The sequence below is a fragment of the Parasteatoda tepidariorum genome, chromosome 4, assembly GCF_982258835.1.
Source record: "Parasteatoda tepidariorum strain Cologne lab strain chromosome 4, Ptep-v5.0, whole genome shotgun sequence".
Lineage (NCBI taxonomy): Eukaryota > Metazoa > Arthropoda > Arachnida > Araneae > Theridiidae > Parasteatoda > Parasteatoda tepidariorum.
In genome coordinates, this window is record NC_141758.1 from 4,482,498 (window position 1) to 4,504,003 (window position 21,506).

The following is a 21,506-nucleotide window of genomic DNA, read 5'->3' on the forward strand; positions in this document are numbered from 1 at the left end:
TATGACCTTTTATTGACCAATTTTTCGTCCTTTTTATTCATAAGTAATTACAAATGATTTTGATAGTTTTATTCATTTTAAACTTTTTCATACCATGTGTTTGTCTTTGTTCAGTTCGATGAAAAGCTTTTCTTCTTCGGATATTGTGGGATGACGATTTGGTGATTCATACATAAAAATGCTCCACAACAAAAACCAGAAACATCCTAAAGCTCCTGCAAAAATAACAAAAAATATTTTTTATAAATGTTCCAAAATTTGATTAAAAGTAGTTCATAGTACTTATAATGTAACAAAATTATTTTTAAGCTGATCTGTGTGGAGTGTAACACACTAATTCGAGAATATCTATAAAGTGCTGACATGTATGCTAAGCTAATTTGGCTGATGTTAGGTTCAATTTGAGTCTTTGTTTAGAATAAACCGCAATCATAGGATTTATGAACAAAATGAGAAATTTATTGTAATCATACCATCCAGTTTTTGCAATTTTTTCAAAATAATTTTATATATGAAATAAAGCAGAAAATTAGAAAGAACTTTTACTATAGTTTTTTCAGACATTAATCCGTTTGTCTGTCGGAATCTTACCTTGTAGTGATGGAAAAAGGGTTAATTTATTTTTAGATTAAAAAAACCCTCAAATTTATACTTTAAAGAATAATATTGAATAAAATTCAAAACAAAATACCAAAAAAGTAAAAGACAGAGGGCCATCCTCCAAGTAAATCTGTGCTGCACAGCAATCCAGAGACAGGCATGGCTATGACGTTTCCTATTTGATTCCCTGAAAAAATGACTGTTGAGATTCGGCTTCTTTGAAGTTTCGGAGACCATTTGCTGATCAAAAGGTTGATGGCTGGAAACGTTGCTCCCTAAGGATAAGCAACAATCGGAATTAATAAGCCAACCTTATCCAAAACACTTTGAGAAAACGCAACAATTAGTAAGCATCTGTAGGAAAGCATGGTAAGTCATATTATGTTTAAACTAAATTGATGTTGACTAAGCTTCAGTTATTGCATTTTTTCCGGTAATGAAAATTGTATTTTTAAAACATTTTGGTCCAACAGCATTACCGATGCTCACGAAATATTTTTCATTTAATACGGAATTAAATCAGTTATTGATAAAAGTAACATAGTATTTTCGCAATATACTGCAAATACGTCTATTTGACTTTTAATGTTTTGTTTAAAATTATTTGCCTGAAGTAATGGATAAACATAATCTTGTAGGCAAGAATAACTTTAACAAGCTCACAACACTTAATAAAAATCAATAAATAACAACGCACATGATTACTCTTTCTTTTTAATAGCGATAAAAATTGCGTTAATTGATTGTTAACTAAGTGTAATCTATAGGTCTTACTTTAGGAATTTAATTAAGCATATCAGGTAATCAAATTTTCTCCCACAGTAGTGAAGCATTCCCACAACAGCCAGTTGTGGGCGAGGAGATTATTGATGTTAAGGTTCCACAATTTCGTGACCAATGGCATGATTGCAGCAATATGATCAACACTGTGCACATGCTGCCTAAAACAAGCTGGTTTACATCGATCTGAAGCAGTGTGGGTGACAGGCTGCCACTGAGGATCGAACCCTAGTTCTTCACAATGCAGTTCAGTGCCTTAACCACTGAGCTACAGTGGCCACAATAGTATTGCGTTTTAAATCAGGTAAAATTGGTCCGGTTTATAATTTTTGGTCTTATGAAGGGTTCTTAAAATGCCTACTTATTGTCCCCAAATTTTAAAGATCAAACCCACAACCTTGACTAAACTCTTTGCTCGTCTACAAGAGCTCTATCTTTAATTGGCCAACATATAAGGCCCTGTAATTTTCACTCTGACAAAAAGATAAGAACAGCGTCTAGGTGGTACTCTTCTCCTAAATTAACCACACCATACCAACAAAAGGACATTATGTCTTGTCAAAATTAACCTGAACCTTTTCTGCATATGCACAACTGTTGCATACAGGATTGAATTCACGACCACTAACTCCCTACCAGAGGAGCCTTAACCGACGTTGCCCCGGTGTGTCGAGCTGAAGTGACCATCGCCATAACTGTTGTTTTGCTCAAAAAAAATTTTTAAAGGCTCCAAAATGAAGGTTTTAAACGTGCCAGAAAGTCATCTTTGAAAATTAAAATATCATATCATTTACATTACTTGTTTAAGAATAATGTTTCTCTCTGATTAACTTACTTCGCCGAGTCCTTCGATAATCCGGGCAGCAATCAAAGCAGAGGTACTCCAACCAGCCGCCAAAGGAGTCAGTAAAGAGAACACAGATGTTATTAGTATACCGAAACCGAATAACCATTTCGCTCCAAGTTTTTCTGCCATGACACCCCCAGGTATTTGAGTTACAATATATCCGTAGAAAAATGCTCCAAGAATGGTTCCTTGAATTTTGGAATTCCAGTTGTATTGTTCTCCCTAGAAAGAGGAAAATCGTTTTTAAGGTCATTTTTTTCGAAAGTTATCAAATGTATGCTCAGTATATTTGTTCATATTTTTTCTTAATGTTATTTTTATTACTTCACGTTCAGTAATGTCAAATGAATAAAAAACTAAATTAATTATTTTTCTAAGCGATCAGCTTTCAAAAGAAAGAGAGGAGTCACGTTTAATTAAATTTAAAGTAAAATTTCATTAAAAGCATGTCTGTGATAGTTTTCGTTTAGTTAAAAAAAATTCGTGGAGGTAGCCGGTTCGAATCTCGTGGTTGTCCTAGATGTATCTTAGTACTATCTGTCTTTCTTATTTGACAAATGTTTATAAGCCTAAATTGAACACACAAACTGTATGTATTTCTAATAAACCAAGAAATGGGGAAAGTCAATTTACGAACGTATAATCTTTTCCCAAAGTAATACATATTGGTAGTAATACATATTCAGAATATAATCGTATGAGCTGAGCATATCTTTTCATTATTTTGTTTTCCTGCTTTTTTATATACGTGTATATATAGTTTTATCGTATATATCTTTTTTATTTTTTTAAAAGTATTTTATTTTAATAATTTATTTCTTTTTTCTTTCATTTTTAACATATCTCTGTATATTTTTTTTCACCATATTTCTAACATATATAATAATACAGAGAAAACATAGAAAATAAAGATTAATGAAAAGAATAACAAAAATTATTAAAATAAAATATTTAAAAAACATTTTTTTTAAAAATTTCATATTAAATGTCGGATAATATATACGTATGCATTAAAGTTCACTAGAGTGAAATAATAAGGTTTTACTTTGAAGCTTTCGTCTGTCTTGGACTTGTCATGGGGAAGGAGATTCGGGCATTCTGTCAACTGTTGAATGGACGTGTTTGTTCCTGCAAGATCTGTTCCATTAACCATAGCTACCATGGCCACACTGAGGTTCACACGCATGGCATAAATATTGAACATTCCAAAGAATCCAAGAGCCACAAAAACATACCTTTTCTGCAGGTAAAATGTCCTTTTTTCTGAAATAAATAAATCGATGAAAATAACACACGATCTTGTTTGTAAGTTTTTTTTTCCAGACATGTATTTTTTGCAAAGCAATCTACTAAACATGAAAAAGGTACATCATGCCTGCCAATATTTCCAGCTTTTCTGGAAGATTTAATATTTATATTTTAATTGCTATCAAAACTTATACTTTTCTTTTTCATTCTTGGTTTTATAGATTATAAGTAATTTAATTACTACTACCCAGTGATCAGTAGTAGTGCACTACAGGTATTGAAACTATTGTAGTCGGAGTCTCGGATTTCACAAGGCGTTTAGGCCCCGAAGGGGCCTTTTACCTTTCCATATGAAGTTGTGGTCTCAGGTAGTTAGTTGCATCGGAGTGAGCCTAGAAGAAAGGGAGAGAAGAAAAAGAAGGTGGTGGGCGTGGCCTGATGGATTCTGCCCGGTGATTGGCTGGATGGCTGGCTAAGCTTGATCTGATGTGAATATTTTTGAAGTTTTTGAAATTACTAAGTTCTGAAGAAGTGCAAGCACTTCTGGATTGTCCATGAGTTTTTCCAACTCGGCAAAGAGTGGAAGAGATCTGGCTGCAGGTGAAATATTAGGTGGAACGGTTTTAGGGATATCAGCTCTGGTTTTTCTTCTGGATTGTTGGCGCCTTTTCAGTTGTCTGGATGGGCAGCCGGTGAAGTTAGCAGTATGGTCACCGGCACAATTTGCACATTTTGCAGGCGTTGATCTGTCTTTGGTGCAAATGTAGCTGCGGTGTGGTCCCGCACACTTAACAATTCTTGAATTGTTGGTGCAGGAGCTCTGAGTATGACCAAATCCCTGGCAGTTGTAGCATTGAATCATGCCACGCCCACCTCCGAAATGCTCAATTCTGATTGGTCGATCGAGGAAAGTCTTGGTTGAATTCAGGAAAGATTTGCTGAGGTTATTGTCATCTTTGCAAATAACTACGAAGTCTTTTTTGTTGTTATTTTCAGCAAATTTCTGTCTCAGTTGGAAAATCTGCATTGGTTTGAGGCCGGTGGTCTCTATCTCAGCAAGAAGCATGTCTGGTGTAATCGCAGCCGAGAAGCCTCTAAACAGGAGTTTAGCAGATCTTGAGTTCTCGACTACGATTTTCTCCTCCGCCGGAGGATCAGGAATCTTGGGTGGTGAAGCATCCACAGGAAGAATCTTTGGCTTAGCTTTTCTCCGCTTCTTTCGTACGGGAGTGCAGGAGGGAGAGGCTGCCGCAGGGGTGTCGGTAGTGGTCCCGGGTACTGGTTCAGGGTCCTCCGGTGGTGTACTAGCGATCTGATTGGTCGACTCTGAGGATTCCCGGCATCTGATTGGCACTGGGGTTGACTGGGCTGAAATCTGCATACTCTTTTCAATGAGGCATTCCTGGCGGAATGCACTCTCTCTGATGTAGGGATTAGGAGATCCTTTCGGTGTACATTCGAGGATGTTGTTGGCACAGTAGATGATCATGTCTGGAGTGACACCTTCGCAAATCATCAAGTCCACTTCGTAGTAGGTTTTCTGTCTAATTTCATCCTCATTCGTCAGTGAGGAGTCGGAGGGATCAGGCCTGGGAGAGCGCCTTGGGGTAGACGGATTTAACCGCTCTCCCCCTCGCCCAAATCGATGAGTTGACATCACGGTAGTGTGAAAAGAATTTAGCCCTACTCTCAATTCGGGTCTAATATTCTAGTAAACTGCAGTGCTTCACACCTTACTCTCAATTCAGGATGTGTTTGTTACACGTGGACATAAGACCTACTCTCAATTCAGTCTGATGGCGGTGTAGTCGGAGTTTTCTGTAGTTTGTGGTGTAGTGTGCTACTTTTTTTAAAAAAAGTGGTGATCAGGAGTAGTGCACTACAAATATTGAAACTACTGTAGATGGGTTTTTTTTGCAGTTTGTGGTGTAGTGCGCTACTTTTTTAAAAAAGGTAGTGTAGAGTAGTGCGATAGGGGAAAAAAACAGTAGTGTGTGGAGCATTCGCATTCTTACATCTTGCATTTTTTAAATTAAATATTTTATGCTGAGAAAGGCATAAAAAGTTGATAGTTAAATGAAAATATTCGAAAAAATGTTTCGGAATAGCAAACTAGTTCACGTCAACATAAATAATATACAATTTAATTATACCCTTGTACAGGGCTGAAAGTGTTATCCCAGACCTCAAGTTATCAAGGCTGAAAGTGTTATAAGGCCATTGTTATCCAAGAAAAAGTGAATTCAGTTATTTTTCTCCGATTCGAAATGTTAATGCAATATATCATATCCTTTTCGTAATTTATTCATTATATTGTTGTTAAGGAAACATTATTTTGAAATTTTTTTATTCACAAGCATTTTAAATAGATAACTTCATAAAAACAATTGAAATATTAAATAAATAATGGATAATAAATTAGATTTAAATTTAATATCAAGTTTTAAAAATTATAACTAGTTAAAGAGAAATCCTATATATATATATATATATATATATATATATATATATATATATATATATATATATATATATATATATATATATATATATATATATATATATATATATATATATATATATATATATATATATATATATATATATATATATATATATATATATATTTGAAACTTGGGCGATTCATGCAAAAATATAAAAAGTGGTAGCAAAACTATTTCGTTTTTACTCTCTTTTTTAAAGAAATTATCCATTTCTGATTTCCACAAACATAATATCAACATATTCGTAATTACCATAAATGAAGTTTCACATCAAGTACTTCAATCACTTGCGGTTTTTTTTAATTGAAGTTGTAGCTATGGTGACTAAAGCTTTTATAAAATATTACCTACCACTTCTTTAAAATATTAATCTATTACACATGTATTACACTTTTTTGTGGATAAATCTACCCGTATGTAATGTGCCAAAATATTTTTATAAATAAAATTTGCATTTCTTACCAATTAATGGAGTTTTCTCGTTTCTTTCCGTCATCTCTTACTTAATTGCGTGATTCAAACCATTTTCATGCAGGTATGAGTTCTAGTTTTCAAACTTTTAAAACTGGGGCATAGAAATCGCCTCTTACGCTTAATATCCTGAAAATTTCTTCCGGCGAGTCACAAGCAACTTTATATCTAGTAATGATCTTTGATGAACCGCAATCATTTATCCAAGTTTCCAAAATAAATTTTTTCCTACTTCGTTCATAAAATAATTTTTCATTATCGAATAGAAAAAAGAATGTTTAGACTAATTCAATAATAAAAACTTAATAAACTCCGTTTGATTCAAAGAATCCTCTCCGGAAACAAAAACAGCTGCTTCAGCAATGTTTAGTAAATAAATAAGTTACGAGTGTATTGATTTTCCGATAAACTACGTAATATATCAATTTCAGAAATAATGACATTTACCACTTTCACTGAATGCTTAAAATGATAATAGAGATTATGAAACAAGAGATATAGAGCGCCTTATCATTCATAATAGGTAAATCTTGTATAAGAGCGTGGAAAAACAATTATTTGATTATTTTTTATTTGAATTCCGATCACAAAAACCATTCCATCTAGATTTATTTTCTATTTTAAATTTAAAGTGGAATTCAAAAATTTGAAATTTTTCCAAATCAAAAAATTTGTCATTGTACTTAAATATTTTAATTCGAACCAAAATAATTCAATCAAGTTATCAACTATTTTTTGAGGTATAAAAAAATGATGATTCGACATTTTAAGCAGATGGACTATTCAATGAACTTTGATATTTTATTTCATAACCGTCGTTAAACAGCTGACTCAATTTTGGGCTTGCGGCTACCAATGTTCAACTCCGTAGCATTCTAATTTTGAACCCAATCCAGAAGACAATGGAACTCCTGGATCAAGTACCGGGAGAAATTTGGGAGAATATATATATATACCTGCCAAATTTTACGCGTTTGGCGCAAAATTTTATTTCTATGTTCAAATTGGTAGTAAAATGTCTGTTCTGCATTTATAAACTAAATTTATAATCTTTTTAACCACCACTATTTTTAAAGAAAATATAATCATATATATTAATATGCAATACAATTATGGTAGTCTGCTTAAACTTTTAAAATTATTCCGTATGCATACCTGCTAACTTTTAATCCCTTCCATTATCATTTTTGCCAGTGGTATTAAAATGGAATTGAAACTTCAATTTCAAGCAAACAAATACGTTGTAATTGAGAAAACTTAAGTTGACTACCATGATAGTAACGCATCTTAATATATGTGCTTAATTTTTGTAAGAATAGTGGTGATCAATATCATTTAAAAATTAAGATTATAAAAGAAAAAATAGTATATAATTACTAACACTTTAAATATGAAAATAAAATCTTCCGGAAAATCCGGTAGAGTTGGCAGGTACGCGTATGATTCAACCTAAATTAGTAATTTAAATTCAATTTTACTACCACTGGGGAAAATCATTCTTGAAAGGATTAAAAGTTGGCAAGTATGTACAGTCCGCAAAAGTCCTGAACCAAAGCCACTAGTCACAGTTGCCCTAGGGCCAATAAATAGATGAAGAAGTGAGGTGTCCGCATTCGCGGGCAGGTACTTCGATAAAATACCTATCCAAGTCCAATAGTCCGCAAAAAAAAAAAAACGAATCACCCTGAATAACTTTCGTTCTAATGATCGGATTTTCACGAACTAAGTGTCAATCTTAATGGTTTCAGGGGGTGACCTCAAATATGCTAATTAATTAGTGCTAACTATTAATTAAGTTGCGAAATCGGACACAAAAACGTACTTTCTCTGAATAAACATATATATTTTTTTACATATTTGGAATCTAGACATGTAAATTAGGGGGGGGGGGTAGACAAAATTTTAAAAAAATTGGGTGGTAAATTGGGTTGCAATAAAGGTTTATATATTTGGCGATAGTCCAGAAAACCGCCAAAAAAAGTCGCCTGCGCAAATGAATATTTTAAGATAACCCATTGACTAATTCAAAGGAGGAATGCTTAATTTTACTTGGTTGCTAGGCAACCAATCCCTGACTGTAAAAAAAATGAAATAATGTTTTGTGATTGATCGGAGAGGTTTAACTAGTTGTTAATAGTAAATATCTCGTAGTTTCTAGGCAATAGACAATTTTTAAGCTGATTTCTGTCCAAAATGCAAAAAAAAAAAAAAAAAATTTAATCCTATTTGAAAAGAAAATTTGAATCGATTTATAAATTATTTATGATTTTCAAAGTTTTTAGAATTTAAATACATGAACTTTTTATCTGATATTATTTAGATCATGCTGCTTTGCTATATTTATTCGAGGATCTCATACTAAAATCAAATTAACATAACTTATTATAGCTATATACAAAATTTTAGGGATAATCATTCTTGCAGCTTTAATCGAGTCTTCTAGGCAAGAAAGTTTGAAGGAAAAAAGTGCTTGAAAATTAAATGTAGATTGTATAGTAATTCTAATGCACATTAACAAGTTTTTCTATAATTTACGATATTTCTTTTTTCTATAACTCAAGGAATTGCTGAATGTTTAGTGGCATTTTTTTTCCAATGGCAGGCACTGAATTTGAATCTTTGCCTATACTATGCCAGAATTGCTGCTCATTTCGCGTTACCCAGTGGGCACCTGTGAACCAAAGTCACGGAGGCGAGCAACATTGCCCACGCCACATTGCCACAAGCCCGTTTATAGGGTGGGCCACATTCACACATCATACACACACACAACAGAGGACAGCACAGAGAAAGAGAGAGAGAGAGGAACACCCATGCCCAGAGCGGGATTTGAACCCGCAGCCTATGCCTTCGCGGTCAGGCACGCTAACCGCTCGGCCACCAGGCCGGCTGTTTAGTGGCATTTTAAAAACATTTAAATATGTTATGTTTAAGAATAAGATATTGAAATAATATGTTGCATATTGTAAGATTCATTGTTTAAAAAATCGCTTCATTCTGCTAGATATTTAGGTTACATGGTTTTCTTTGGATAAAGATGATTAGCAAATAGCATCCTCATGTTTCGATACATTCCGAAACTTACGTTCGTAAATTCACCATAAAATGTCACACAGCATATTCTTCAATTACGATAAGCTACATTTACCACCAAATACTGCTACTATGATTATTTTCGCTTTCTTATACAGGGTAATTCTAAAAAGATGGGCAAAATTTTAGGAAGTGATAGTACACACTCAAGCAAACAATTTTTATCAAAGAAAGCATGGTCGAAAACAAAACGCAAAGGTGCTGGCGTATTTGGAAAGTTGTTTGATGCAAAAGTCTTATGTATGAGACTCCCATTGAAACTGCAAAAGAACTTGTCGCCAAGCTTTCGGCCGCTGCAGGGAAAGTTCGTGATATGCCTGGTGTGTTTCAGAATGTTCACCTATCTTTTCTTCGCTGTTGTACTGCGTGCATAGTCGCTGCCGGCCACTGTTTTGAACATTTATTGTAATCACATGCCATTAAATTTGCTTTTATAACTTAATTTCATCGTTCTTTGTGTGTTTTTGCCTCATATAAGAAACTTTGACGCCCTCTAGTGGTTTTGCGGTTTGTTTTCGACCATGCATCCTTTGATGAAAATTGTTTGCTTGGGTGTGTACTATCACTTTCTAAAATTTTGCCCATCTTTTTAGAATCACCCTGTATATATCTGATACGCTATTTTTAAACAGAGCTCGTAAGATCCTTAAGATACTGAAATGGGGGCACAAAAACATAAAAGTTAAAATATTTAATTTCATTAACTCAAAGTATCTGGTCTCAAAATTTTAATTTTTAAGTTAAATATAACTTTTACAATATTGATGCTCTTACGTTTTTAAAGACCACATGAATCCTGTTAAAATATTGAAATGCATATGTTTACTTTAACGAGTGTAAAATCCTTATCAAAATAATGATCAAGATTCAAATGTAAAACAGTATAATTGACGATAAAAACTCAACTGGCTTTTATCTTATATTTCAATATCTTATTCATAAACATAACATATTTCAATATTTTTAAAATGCCACTAAGCATTCAGCAATTCCTTGAGTTATAGAAGAAAGAAATATCGTAAATTATAGAAAACCTTGCGAATGTGCATTAGAATATGAAGAGGGAAGTAAAAGTCGACATGTTTCGAGCGTTCAAATATAATCACCCATTCTCAAGACTTGTCAGGCTTGAATAACTTCAGAAAAGAATTCAAAAGAATAAAAGAATTATTGAAGAATACTTTGAGATATTACAGAATCAGTCCCTGCTAAATATTTCATCGGAAAAAGCGATTCATGAAATAAAACGATAACTGCAGCAACATTTCACAAATATATTGCAAATGTTTCTACCCATGGCTAATTAAAAATGCTATTAAATTCCCTAGGTATAAATCTCATATCAATTTGAAACTGAGCAAGTTTCGTTCATCAAAACAAATTTTCTGGTTTAGTTTTCTACCTAATTCATGGAAATCTCCCGTTAGATCTTGAAAACAAAATAATTGTAAAACAATATGTCGAGAAAATTTTACATCCATTTTTAAATAAGTTTTTGAGGCATCAACTGATGAAGTTAAAATGCTTTTCCATTCGATGTAGAAAACATTGACTTTAACAAATGCATGCAAAACAGACACCAAGATTTAATGAGCAAGACAGCTTATCAACAAAACACGTGCTTTGAGAGTAACGATGCACTATTTCTTCAGAAGCTTGAGAAGAAAATCTCACAAGATATGTTGCAAATTTTTAAAAGAACATTGACAGAAAACTTTAATCTCCCAAATATCCAATAGCCTGTGCTTTTCACCATATGGAAGAATTTATTTCAAAAAGAACATTTGGTTAATCAAATTTTGGCACTGAAGCTGGTACAACAAGCATTGATAATGAAAGTATCTTGAAAACTGATTTTGAGATAAGTCATCTTAAGGCATTGTTAGTTGCAAAAACAATTGGTTCCATAAGTAAATGGTAAGTACTGCTGAAGACCTACTAGATATAAGTCAATCAGAGATGGATTTTACTCAAACTTCGAAACTTCTTTTTCTCATTTATTATCCAGTGAGGAATTCTAGAAATGGTACTGAAAAATCAAAAGAAATTTCGAAGATACATTTACATTGGCCAAAAATTTGGAAAAAAGAGGAAGGTTAAATCAAAAGAAAAAGAAATAAATTACTTTTTTGCATTAACTTCAGAAAAAGAGCGAAAATTTAAAGAGATTGAAAGAGCTGAAAAAAGTTAAAGCAGAAAGAAAGAAAAAAGCTTCAAAAAATATGGGGAAAAGAGTAAACAAAAAAAAAACATTCATAATTTAGAATAGACTATTAAACTGTGAGAAAAAAAATGAAAAATTATTTTTTTTAAATTATGTATTCAAACATATTTTACTTTCCATTCCATGACTGAAAAAAAAGTAACATTTTCCACGTTAACTGTGGTTATATGTTGTAATTCCAAGTAAAATCTTGTTTTTAGACACTTGCGTGGCCTATGAATTCCTAACGAGCATCAAACATTCTCAAAATTAAGTGTTCATTCACTGGAAAATTTAGTGTTTATTCACTGGTAAGAACTGTTTCTTCACTTGGTTATCTTACTACTTATTATTTAAACCACCAAAAGCTTAAAACAATATTATGTAAGTTATCTATTTTTTTTACCTAATTCTCATTTAATAACAAATATGTCGACAATATCATTTAGCTAAAATTAAAAATTTTGAAATGTTTGATTTTTTTTAAAGGCAAGCTAAGCTTAAATGTTCCTTCATTGGTTAGTTTACCCTATAAGATGTTGAGAAATTTGTGATGTGAGAGATGCTTAAAAATGTTGACTACGTATTTTTATTAGTATTTATGAAATATATATTCAAGAAATTGATAAATATATTATTCCAAATCTATGCATACGTATGTATATTATTGAGATTGTGTCAATGTTTGAAAAACAAAATCAAAAAATAAAAAACACAAAATTAAATAAGCACAATCTGACGTAAAATCATATTCTATCAGATGCACGATTTTATAAACCTAGGCATTTGCTGAATAAAGTGTTTTTTATTCAAAATGCTTCATTCAAGTTTCTTTACTAAATTGTAAATAAATTATTAAACGAATAAAAAAGAAACATCATATCTTATGGTTTGAAAGTAATAAAAATAAAAAGATTAGCAAACGATTATTAGGGGAAAAAATATGAATGAAATTTTACGCTACGCCCGCGAAGTCAAGTTCCTCGCAAGTTTATCACATTTCAATATTAATCGCCTCATTTAATCATTTCTATTGTCGCCAAATTATTTTTTAAAAATAATTAATTTTAATTTTTCTCAGCTTCTAATAAATAAAAACAGTTGAAACTTTAGATTTTTCAATTGAAAAATATGTAGATTAAATATGGCATAAAAAAATTCATACCTTATAATTCAAAACTTTTTCATCCTCAATTTAATTAAATTATAAAAAATAATTAATAATTTTTAAAAATTATTTTTTTCATGAACTTATCTTTGGGTAAGTGAGTTTCATGAGTGGGTGCAATTTTCTTTGAATTGCTTCATTAGTTTTAAAAATATGACTAAAAACGTAAAAAGTGAAATTAACATTAAGGGGTACGAACTATGGATCGCTCTCCTGATCAAACTATGGGGACCATGTTTCCCAGATTGCGGCTACCCCCTATATTTTGAAGGTTAAAAATCCAAATATGTAAAAAAAAATGTATGTTTATTCAGAGAAAGTTTGTTTTTGTGTCTGATTTCGTAACTTAATTGATAGTTAGCACTAATTAATTAACATATTTGAGGTCAACCCCCGGAACCTTTAAGATTGACACTTAGTTCGTGAAAATCCAATCATTAGAACGAAAGTTATTCAGGGTGATTCGTTTTTTTTTTGCGGACTGTACTCCGCTACTTTCTGAGGTTGAAAACATTCTGGGCAAAGCTGCAGTCCCAACTCTTACAAGGGAAACTAGGGAAGTGTGACTCGCCAATTTTGAAATAAACTAGTTGGATGTATGCTTTATGAGGAATAATTTTAGGGGGGAAACATTCGTTTCGACCCATAGAAGGTCCTGTGAGAGATAAAAAATATTTCAATTTATAGAAAAATCGGTATTTTATTACTTCAATGCAGACTATCAGTTATTGTAATTATCTCATACTCCAATTAATTTTGTGGTACTTTCACGTACTATATAATGCATATTTATTGTCAAAAGTGATTTCGAAAGTTTTATACATCTGCAGTTTTTCAGAAAAACCTGTTCGGTTAATTTAGAAAAAAACTGGCATCAAATTTTTTTTTTAATTTTTTTTTTTCAAAAAATGTTCCAAATTAATTGGAATATGTAATAATAGCAAATCAATTAATTAATAATTAATTAATAATTAATTAATAATTAATTAATAATTAATTAATAATTAATTAATAATTAATTAATAATTAATTAATAATTAATTAATAATTAATTAATAATTAATTAATAACTAGGAGGCTTCGCCCCCTGCTCGCTGGCGCTCACCAACCCCCGGAACTGCTTTCACAGTTCATTTCGGATTGCTTCGCAATCCAATGCTCGCTTTGCTCGCTCATTGGATACATTCTTAACGTCTAGTTTTTGTATACTTTTTTGATTACTGAAGTTCCGAAAACTTTTCATTGCAGAAAATTCTAAACCTGTACATTTCAATATTAATTTGAAATTGCAAACAGTTCACATGTTTTTCTTAATCACACTATTCTAAATTTCAGTTGTTGAGAAAAGTAACTGTTGTAAGTTTTGTTTTAAAGCCTTTCCCACCAGAGGGCTAAAGTCATGTGTTGTAAAACAATATGAAATAATAGTCTGCCACTGAACGCCGGATGTAAAGCATCGGCTTCGCTAAAGATAATTTTGTATTTTTAATTCTCTGAAGGGCGCCACCTTAATAATATGGAATTTGTAAAATAAATGTGTATATTTTTTAATGTTAATGAAGCCCATCATTTTGTGTTTTCATCAGTGAAGCCCATCATTCAGAAGCAGAACAACTATAAGTTTTTTATTTCATCACAAAAAAATAAAATGTATAAAAAACAAAGAAAAGAGTAAGAAAATGAGTATAGTCATAGAAAAAGTTAAAATTATAATATAGTATTTGTCAGTTAAAATAAAATTTTTTGTTTAAGTCATTGCTAGCAATTCAAATTTCTCCGAGGCAATTCTAAAGTATAAATTAAAGTAGTATTGTTAAGTTGAAACACAATATTTTTAGTTTTGATGTCAACAATACAATTCAATTTTTCACAAAAACGATTGTTTCCATTGTTAAGTTCAATGTCAACAATTCAAATTTTTCTGAGGCAACTCTTAACCTCTAAAAATTATTTTTTTTATATACACATTTCTAAATTCAACTACAAAACAACTTAAAGTCCTCAAATTTAGCATGAAGTTGTAAAATGTAATGAAAGAGGGTCATAGCAATAATGAAAGTAGAAGTGAAGTTAGTACTGTAAAATTAAAACAATATTTTTAATCAATGAGTCAAGTTCTTCAAGAAGCAGTTGTAGAAGTAGGTTGTTTATTTAAAACTTTTTATAGAATTTCTTTAAGAACACAATTGTTAATTTGGGCATTTGGCGATACAACACTTTAAGAATTGAAGGATTTGTTATGTCAAGCGCTCAGGTATCATAATTTTAATCTAGTTGCGCTTCTATGTCATTTTGATTTATGTTGCTAAGTTAACTTTCAAAAACTTTTATGGCTGGCAACAGCAGTTGTTTATTTTTATTTCTCTTAGAATTCGTTATTTTTTTAGCGAAATGTTTTTTAACCTAACAGAATTCTTTGCCGACTGTTTTCTCTATGAATGAAGAAAATAAAGTAAATATTTAACTGTTGTGAAAAGAATCTTATTTAGTTGTACAAAGTACTTCAGCCAAAATTTGGGAGCCACGTAAGAGAATTATATATATTAGATCAGAAACACATCATTAAAAGGCAGAAGGCTTTGGTGTTTTCAAAACAAAGCAAACGTTGCCACCGGCGGAAAAGAAATACAGCCAAAATTTGGGAGCCACGTAAGAGAATTATATATAATAGATTAATTAATATTTAATTTATAATTAATTGATAATTAATAATTAATTAATTAATAATTGGAGTATGAGATAATTACAATAACTAATAGTCTGCATTGAAGTAATAAAATACCGATTTTTCTATATATTGAATTATTTTTTATCTCTCACAGGACCTTCTACGGGTCGAAACGAATGTTTCCCCCTAAAATTATTCCTCATAAGGCATGCATCCTACTAGTTTATTTCAAAATTGGCGAGTCACACTTCCCTAGTTTCCCTTGTTAGTCAACCTTTCCAGTTCTATGGCAATTCGTGGGGAAGACACATTTCTCTTCCAGCAGGAAATCTGCTCCATTCACGCATCAAGGCTTTTACAGATGTGATTTGACAAAAAGGGTGTTTAAAAACTGGACTGGCCTTCTCAGAGTTCCAACCTAAATCCCATAGAATACCTCTGGGACAAATTAGAGAGCAGATTAGGTATCCAGCCAAACCAACCAACCATCCTCACTGCAAGCACTCACTTCAGCTGTGATGGAGGTAAATTCCTAAATGACCACCTATCAAAAACTGGTGGAAAGTCTTCCCAGACGTGTGCAGGCTGTCATCGATGCAAAAAGGCGACCAACATCATATTGATATGGGCCACAGGACGCTCTAAGTCCATATAACTGGATATCCGGATACTTATGACCTGATTGTGAATAGTATTTATAGGTTCATTATAATGATTCAGACTAAATGACGAGTTTATCTGATTATATAATACATCTTAGAGATATCATTTTATGTGTTACTAAATTTGTGCAAAAAAAAGCGCCAATCTCTTATATCAATTAAAATATTTGTCATAGTGTTAGATTTTTTGCATGGCGTTTTAAAAATATATGATTAATAATCATTAACCCCTTGGGGACGGGTGATTCAGAAAAGCATTCGTACAAAATCAGAATCAAGTTGCAATTAAATAAAAAACGGTAACTTAAATGTGGTCGTTACTAATTTGACAGACTTACTTTGCTTTTATTTTAATTATTGTTAGTTTAATCATATATATAATCAATGTTAATTCAAAGTATAACTAAATAGTTTTATTTTGAACAAAGTAATGGTGAATTAAATAAATCAAAAAATTATAACTCCGCCTACAAATAAACTGCTAAAGAAATACTTTGATTACCAGTTTTATCTTCTTAATCTGATTGATACGGTTTTTTGCTGTCACGTATTTGTGACAGTCGGCGCGAAAGGGTTAAAGAGAGAAAAAAAGCAAATGAGGCAAATCCAATTAATTTTAGCATTTTTTAAAAGTTATTAATAGTAATATTAACAGGTATAAAGACATAATTTCATATTATTTTAAAAAAAGATATAATTATCTGGTACTTCTGTTCTTACAAATTCTCGTAAGATTTGCTAGAATTCTTTTTTTCTATTGAGAGGTCAAAAATTAACCTTCCTGCAAACTCTTATGCTCATGGAAAAAAAATCGGAGTGGTATTAAAATAACCATTAAAAGATATTGTTGGGAAATACTAAACTTTTCGCTATCACTTAAAGGACAATAAGCAGGGTTTATACGTATCCTGGAAAAAATTAAAAAGTGGGAGCAACACTAATATAATTTTGTTTTATATTCTTATGTTTGTTGCATCCAGATTATATTTTTTTCTCTAAATAAATATATATAGAACCGAAGGTGGTGAATATGCAATTTTAATTCAATTATGGAAACCAAGATTAAGAAATTTTTAGCTTTTTTATAACAAAATTTATATCAGTTATTTATTTTTTCCACGAGAGTACGAATCCTGATAAGGTAACTGCCCTGTCTTCTTTACGTATGTTTTTAAACTATTTAAATGCAATGGCTGCAAAAAGTGATTTAAACCACAATTGTTAAAACAGAAAACAAGAATGAATGCAAAAATTTAGCTACAACATTAAAATTAAAGGCTTCCCGAAAATCGGTTAAGAGTTGGCAGATATGAATTTGTATTACTTACTTGAAGGACAGGCCTGATTCGACATGTTTAACTTCTTTCCAAACATGGTAGTGATGTCGCACTGTCCAAACAATAATTTCTCGGCAGTCTCAGACTCCGACAAAAAAAAAAAAAAAAAAAAAAAAGGAACTTCACAGACACTTCGTGCTAACATCTACACTTGATTATTGCTTCATCATGACGTGGGGCATGATACATGGTTTTTGTTTGAATTGTACTAAAATATTTCAAATTATCCTCAAACTTGAATACTCAACTAGTCAGCACCATAAATATCGGAGCAAATATAATATTTAAGAATTTGAAATATCCGACAATGATGCAATTTTTAAGGTTTTATGGTTGGATAGTAAAAAGTTTTGCTGTTTGTGATTTCCGTCTTACGAGATTAATTTTCTGTAATAAAAAAAAAACCATTCTTTTTATCTTTGGAAGCAATTTAAGTCAGACTCTATAAAACTTCGACCTCTGATATGTTGTTAATTTGCATTACAGGCAATTTTCTATCTCTAATTTGTAAATGGAACATAAAAATTTTCCGCATATCACTGTTTTTGAAGGTAAAATCCCATCCATGTCCATAAAAACAAAGAACACTTCGATGCCTGTGTGGAAAGAAAAAAATAAATGTGACAGATTAAGGATTTCTTTTTCTGAACACTGAAAAGTAGAACAGTGATAGACATTTATATGTTGAAGTGAAATGTACTTCAAAAGATTATCCGAACAGAACAGAATTTCAGCGAAATGAAAAATATTTTAAACGAACGTCAACGAAAAGAAAAATATTTGAACAAAGTAACGTTTTAAAAAAAAACTTAAATAGTAATTTCTGAGTAAAAAAAATATAACCTCTTATAATGCTTTTCGAGTAATTTATATTTAGTGTTGGACAAATTTTTTCTATACAATTTTTTTTATAAAGAGTTTTATATTATCTTTGACACTAGAAAAAAAAACAATTTGTGAAATTTTTGAAATAACGTATTTGCATATTTGCCAACATTTATGCTTTTCAAAAAAGCAGATATACCAATTTGCTGTACTTGGATTTTCTAGTCGTAAAGAAATTTGAGTTAATTTTAGCATAATATTTTTCATTTTAAGCAATTTTTTCACCCATTCGTATTAAAATTCCGAAGTATGAGAAACTTTATTGCACTTATCTCGTGGTTCTTCTTTTAGAGAGAGTTTATATTGACGAAAGAAAACGCACTTTTATTTAGAAACTTACTTTTTTCCCAAAAAATTTCGGATTTATCATTCTTAATATAGGAGTAGACAAAGTTCTGAAAATCTAGTTTTTTTTTTTGTTTAATCGCTATAGCGATCAAAAAATTTGTTATCCTAATGTGTCACATCTTATCTTTTGAGATAAAATACAATAATTTTTTCACAAGAAGTATTAAGCCTATGGCCTAAGGACAAATATGTAATATAGAGCCGTAATGGTTCAGGAGATAAAGCGTTCGCTTTCCAACCGGGTTCGAATCCCAGCGATGGCGTGGTGATACGAATTGTGCCTGCATCAACCACAGTGCTGACGTGAAATATCCTCAGAGGTAGACGGATCATGGGTTAGAGTCCCCTTACCGTCAGACTAACCATGGGATGTTTTCGCGATTTTCCCCCCCGTGTAACGCAAATTCGGGTTAGTTCCATCCAAAAGTCTTCCACGAAGAAAATTTCTGCCAGTAATTGATCCAGGAGTTCCCTTGTCTTCTGAATTCGAATCAAAATTACAAGGCTGTGGCGCTGAACATTAGTAGTCGTAAACTCAAAAATCGCGTCGGCTGCGAAACGACTGTGTAATTAAAAAAATGTGTAATATAATGAGAAACTTAGATGAATAAAAAAAATTTTATTAATTAATTTGTTAGCGATAAAAAGGATTTTGAACTGTATGTTTTAAAAATTTTCATAAATTCAAATTTTTCTAATACAAATTTTCGTGCCATTTTTTCAATAAAAAAGTGTTTAAAAACTAATTATTCATATTTTACGTTATACAAGTTAACCAACAAATAGAAGACAATGAACAACCAGGCAGGCAACACTAATTCAGGATGTTACAAACCACTAGAAATTTATAACTAATTGCTTTTTTAAACGTTTAGCTATAAATTTTCGTTAAAATAGAAATTTCATATTTAATAAAGTAGAAAGTGTTATTATGAATGAAATGGCAGTAATTTAATTCGTATATTAAAATAGCCTTTATTATGTTATTTATACTAAATTATTAAACATTTGTAACTCGATCCAAGTCTGTGGCTTAAAATTAATCGTAATGGTCGCTCTCATTTTGTTTCGATGAGGTAAGAGCAATCTTGAAATACTAATTGTGCTATCTGCTTTTCTTCCTTTCTTTCTTTATTTTCTGAATGAGAGTGAGCTTTAGATTGTCTAGAGAAAAAACTCCCCTCGAAACAAAGACCGTCTGCTGCTATAGAGACAGGAAATATCAAAGAGGGGAGCGTCTTTCTCCCCTAAATGGCCCTTCTCTTGGCGACCTGAATCAAAACCTGTTTTAAATAATGATCCAACACCTCTACATGAAATAGCTAAATCTTGTAACCATAGTCTCCACCACTCCAGACGTTTGGCTAGGGGAGTTCTTTACATAGATAAACTGTAAAAATTTTTCCTGATCCGACGCGATAGCAATAGTCTTAATTTTTATTTCTGTATTTAAAAGCATATTTTTATTAAGGCATTTTTATTACATTCAAGATTAATAGGGAAAAAAATCGTTCCCAGGAATTAGTACGGTCATTGTACGGCAAGACGAGTTAAGGAAAAAAAATGCTTTTTTTTTCAGTCTTTATTTGAGGGGAAAAAAGCTTACCACCAATTTTTATTTGGGGTCGGATTTACATAATTGAGGCGATTGATAGGGGTTTACCCAAAATAAAGGAAGATCCATTTTCTTTGGGGGGGGGGCTGATTGTACAACGATTGTGTACAGAGCAAACGATCCATTTCCAACTGTCATTTTTCTTGGTTAAGCAAATTTAAAATAGCAGATCTTTATACTTGGCATTGTAAAGAAGCAAAAAGAAAACTTTTATAGTTGCCTGAGGTCTTAAGGCTTCTTAGAGACCTAAGACCTTGCTAGTTAATCTTAACGTTGTCTTAATCGTGAATTGCTTAGAACAATGCAAATGAAAATGAAAGATAAGAATTTACTTTGAAATCATAATGAGGACGTAAACTCAAATTTGGGTCTGCTGATCAACAACGGTTATAAATTAAAATACTTTACAGCAAATCAGGATTAATAAATAACTACCATAAGGTATTTTGTTATTAGGTATATTATTTTCATTAATTATATTTATTAATTATTTTCATTTTATTCATTAATTACATTGATTAATAATATTTTTTGCACTTAAAAAGCTGGGAAATAATGATAAGCCACACTTTCAAATTGTGCTGTTATCAGGTGGAAATTATATATGTTTGAAATGTATTTATCTAGAAATTATGCTAATGGAATGTTTGATGTAAAAATAGCGATTTTTGACAACTGTGGCTTATTATTATATTGCACCAACCCTTATATTTTAGTAATTTTAAATTATATTTTTTCCAGTTACAGTTGGGCTGAGACAATAACAGTGAACAGTGACTACAACGCTACAACATTTCGCTCTCGGCAAACTATGCCTTTCTTTTTTCTAGACTTAATCTTTAAACCAACTACAGGACCCTACGCACTGAAGCTATTGTGGAATAGAATAACAGAACCATTCCTGTGTGAGGAGGAGTTCAAAGCATTTGGTGAGCATCTAAAAGTCTCAGCATGTGCATGGGATTATTATGTAAATCATGTGCTGGAAAACGTCATCTCACCCAGAGGACCAAGATCTCTGGCCCATCTTTCAAGGTGTTCCGTTCGTTGGCAACTGGCGACATGCCTTCAACTTCC

General features: G+C 31.7%; 1 protein-coding gene across 2 annotated transcripts in view; it reads right to left on the bottom strand.

Moving 5' to 3' along the window:
• Positions 1–17,856, bottom strand: part of LOC107454675 (putative inorganic phosphate cotransporter) — a 32,171-nt gene extending 14,315 nt beyond the window's left edge. Inside the window, exons 1-5 of one of the 2 annotated variants that reach the window (XM_087160545.1) lie at positions 17,573–17,856; positions 3,273–3,490; positions 2,216–2,449; positions 692–875; positions 94–215 (exon numbers count right to left, since the gene is read on the bottom strand). In XM_087160545.1, the coding sequence (XP_087016671.1) occupies positions 94–215; positions 692–875; positions 2,216–2,449; positions 3,273–3,490; positions 17,573–17,726 (912 nt within the window). In that variant the 5' untranslated portion in view covers positions 17,727–17,856. Of the gene's footprint in view, positions 1–93; positions 216–691; positions 876–2,215; positions 2,450–3,272; positions 3,491–6,441; positions 6,735–17,572 lie in introns of those variants that run through there. The other variant, XM_087160546.1, reaches the window with a different exon arrangement.
• Between the last annotated feature and the right edge of the window lie 3,650 nt (positions 17,857–21,506).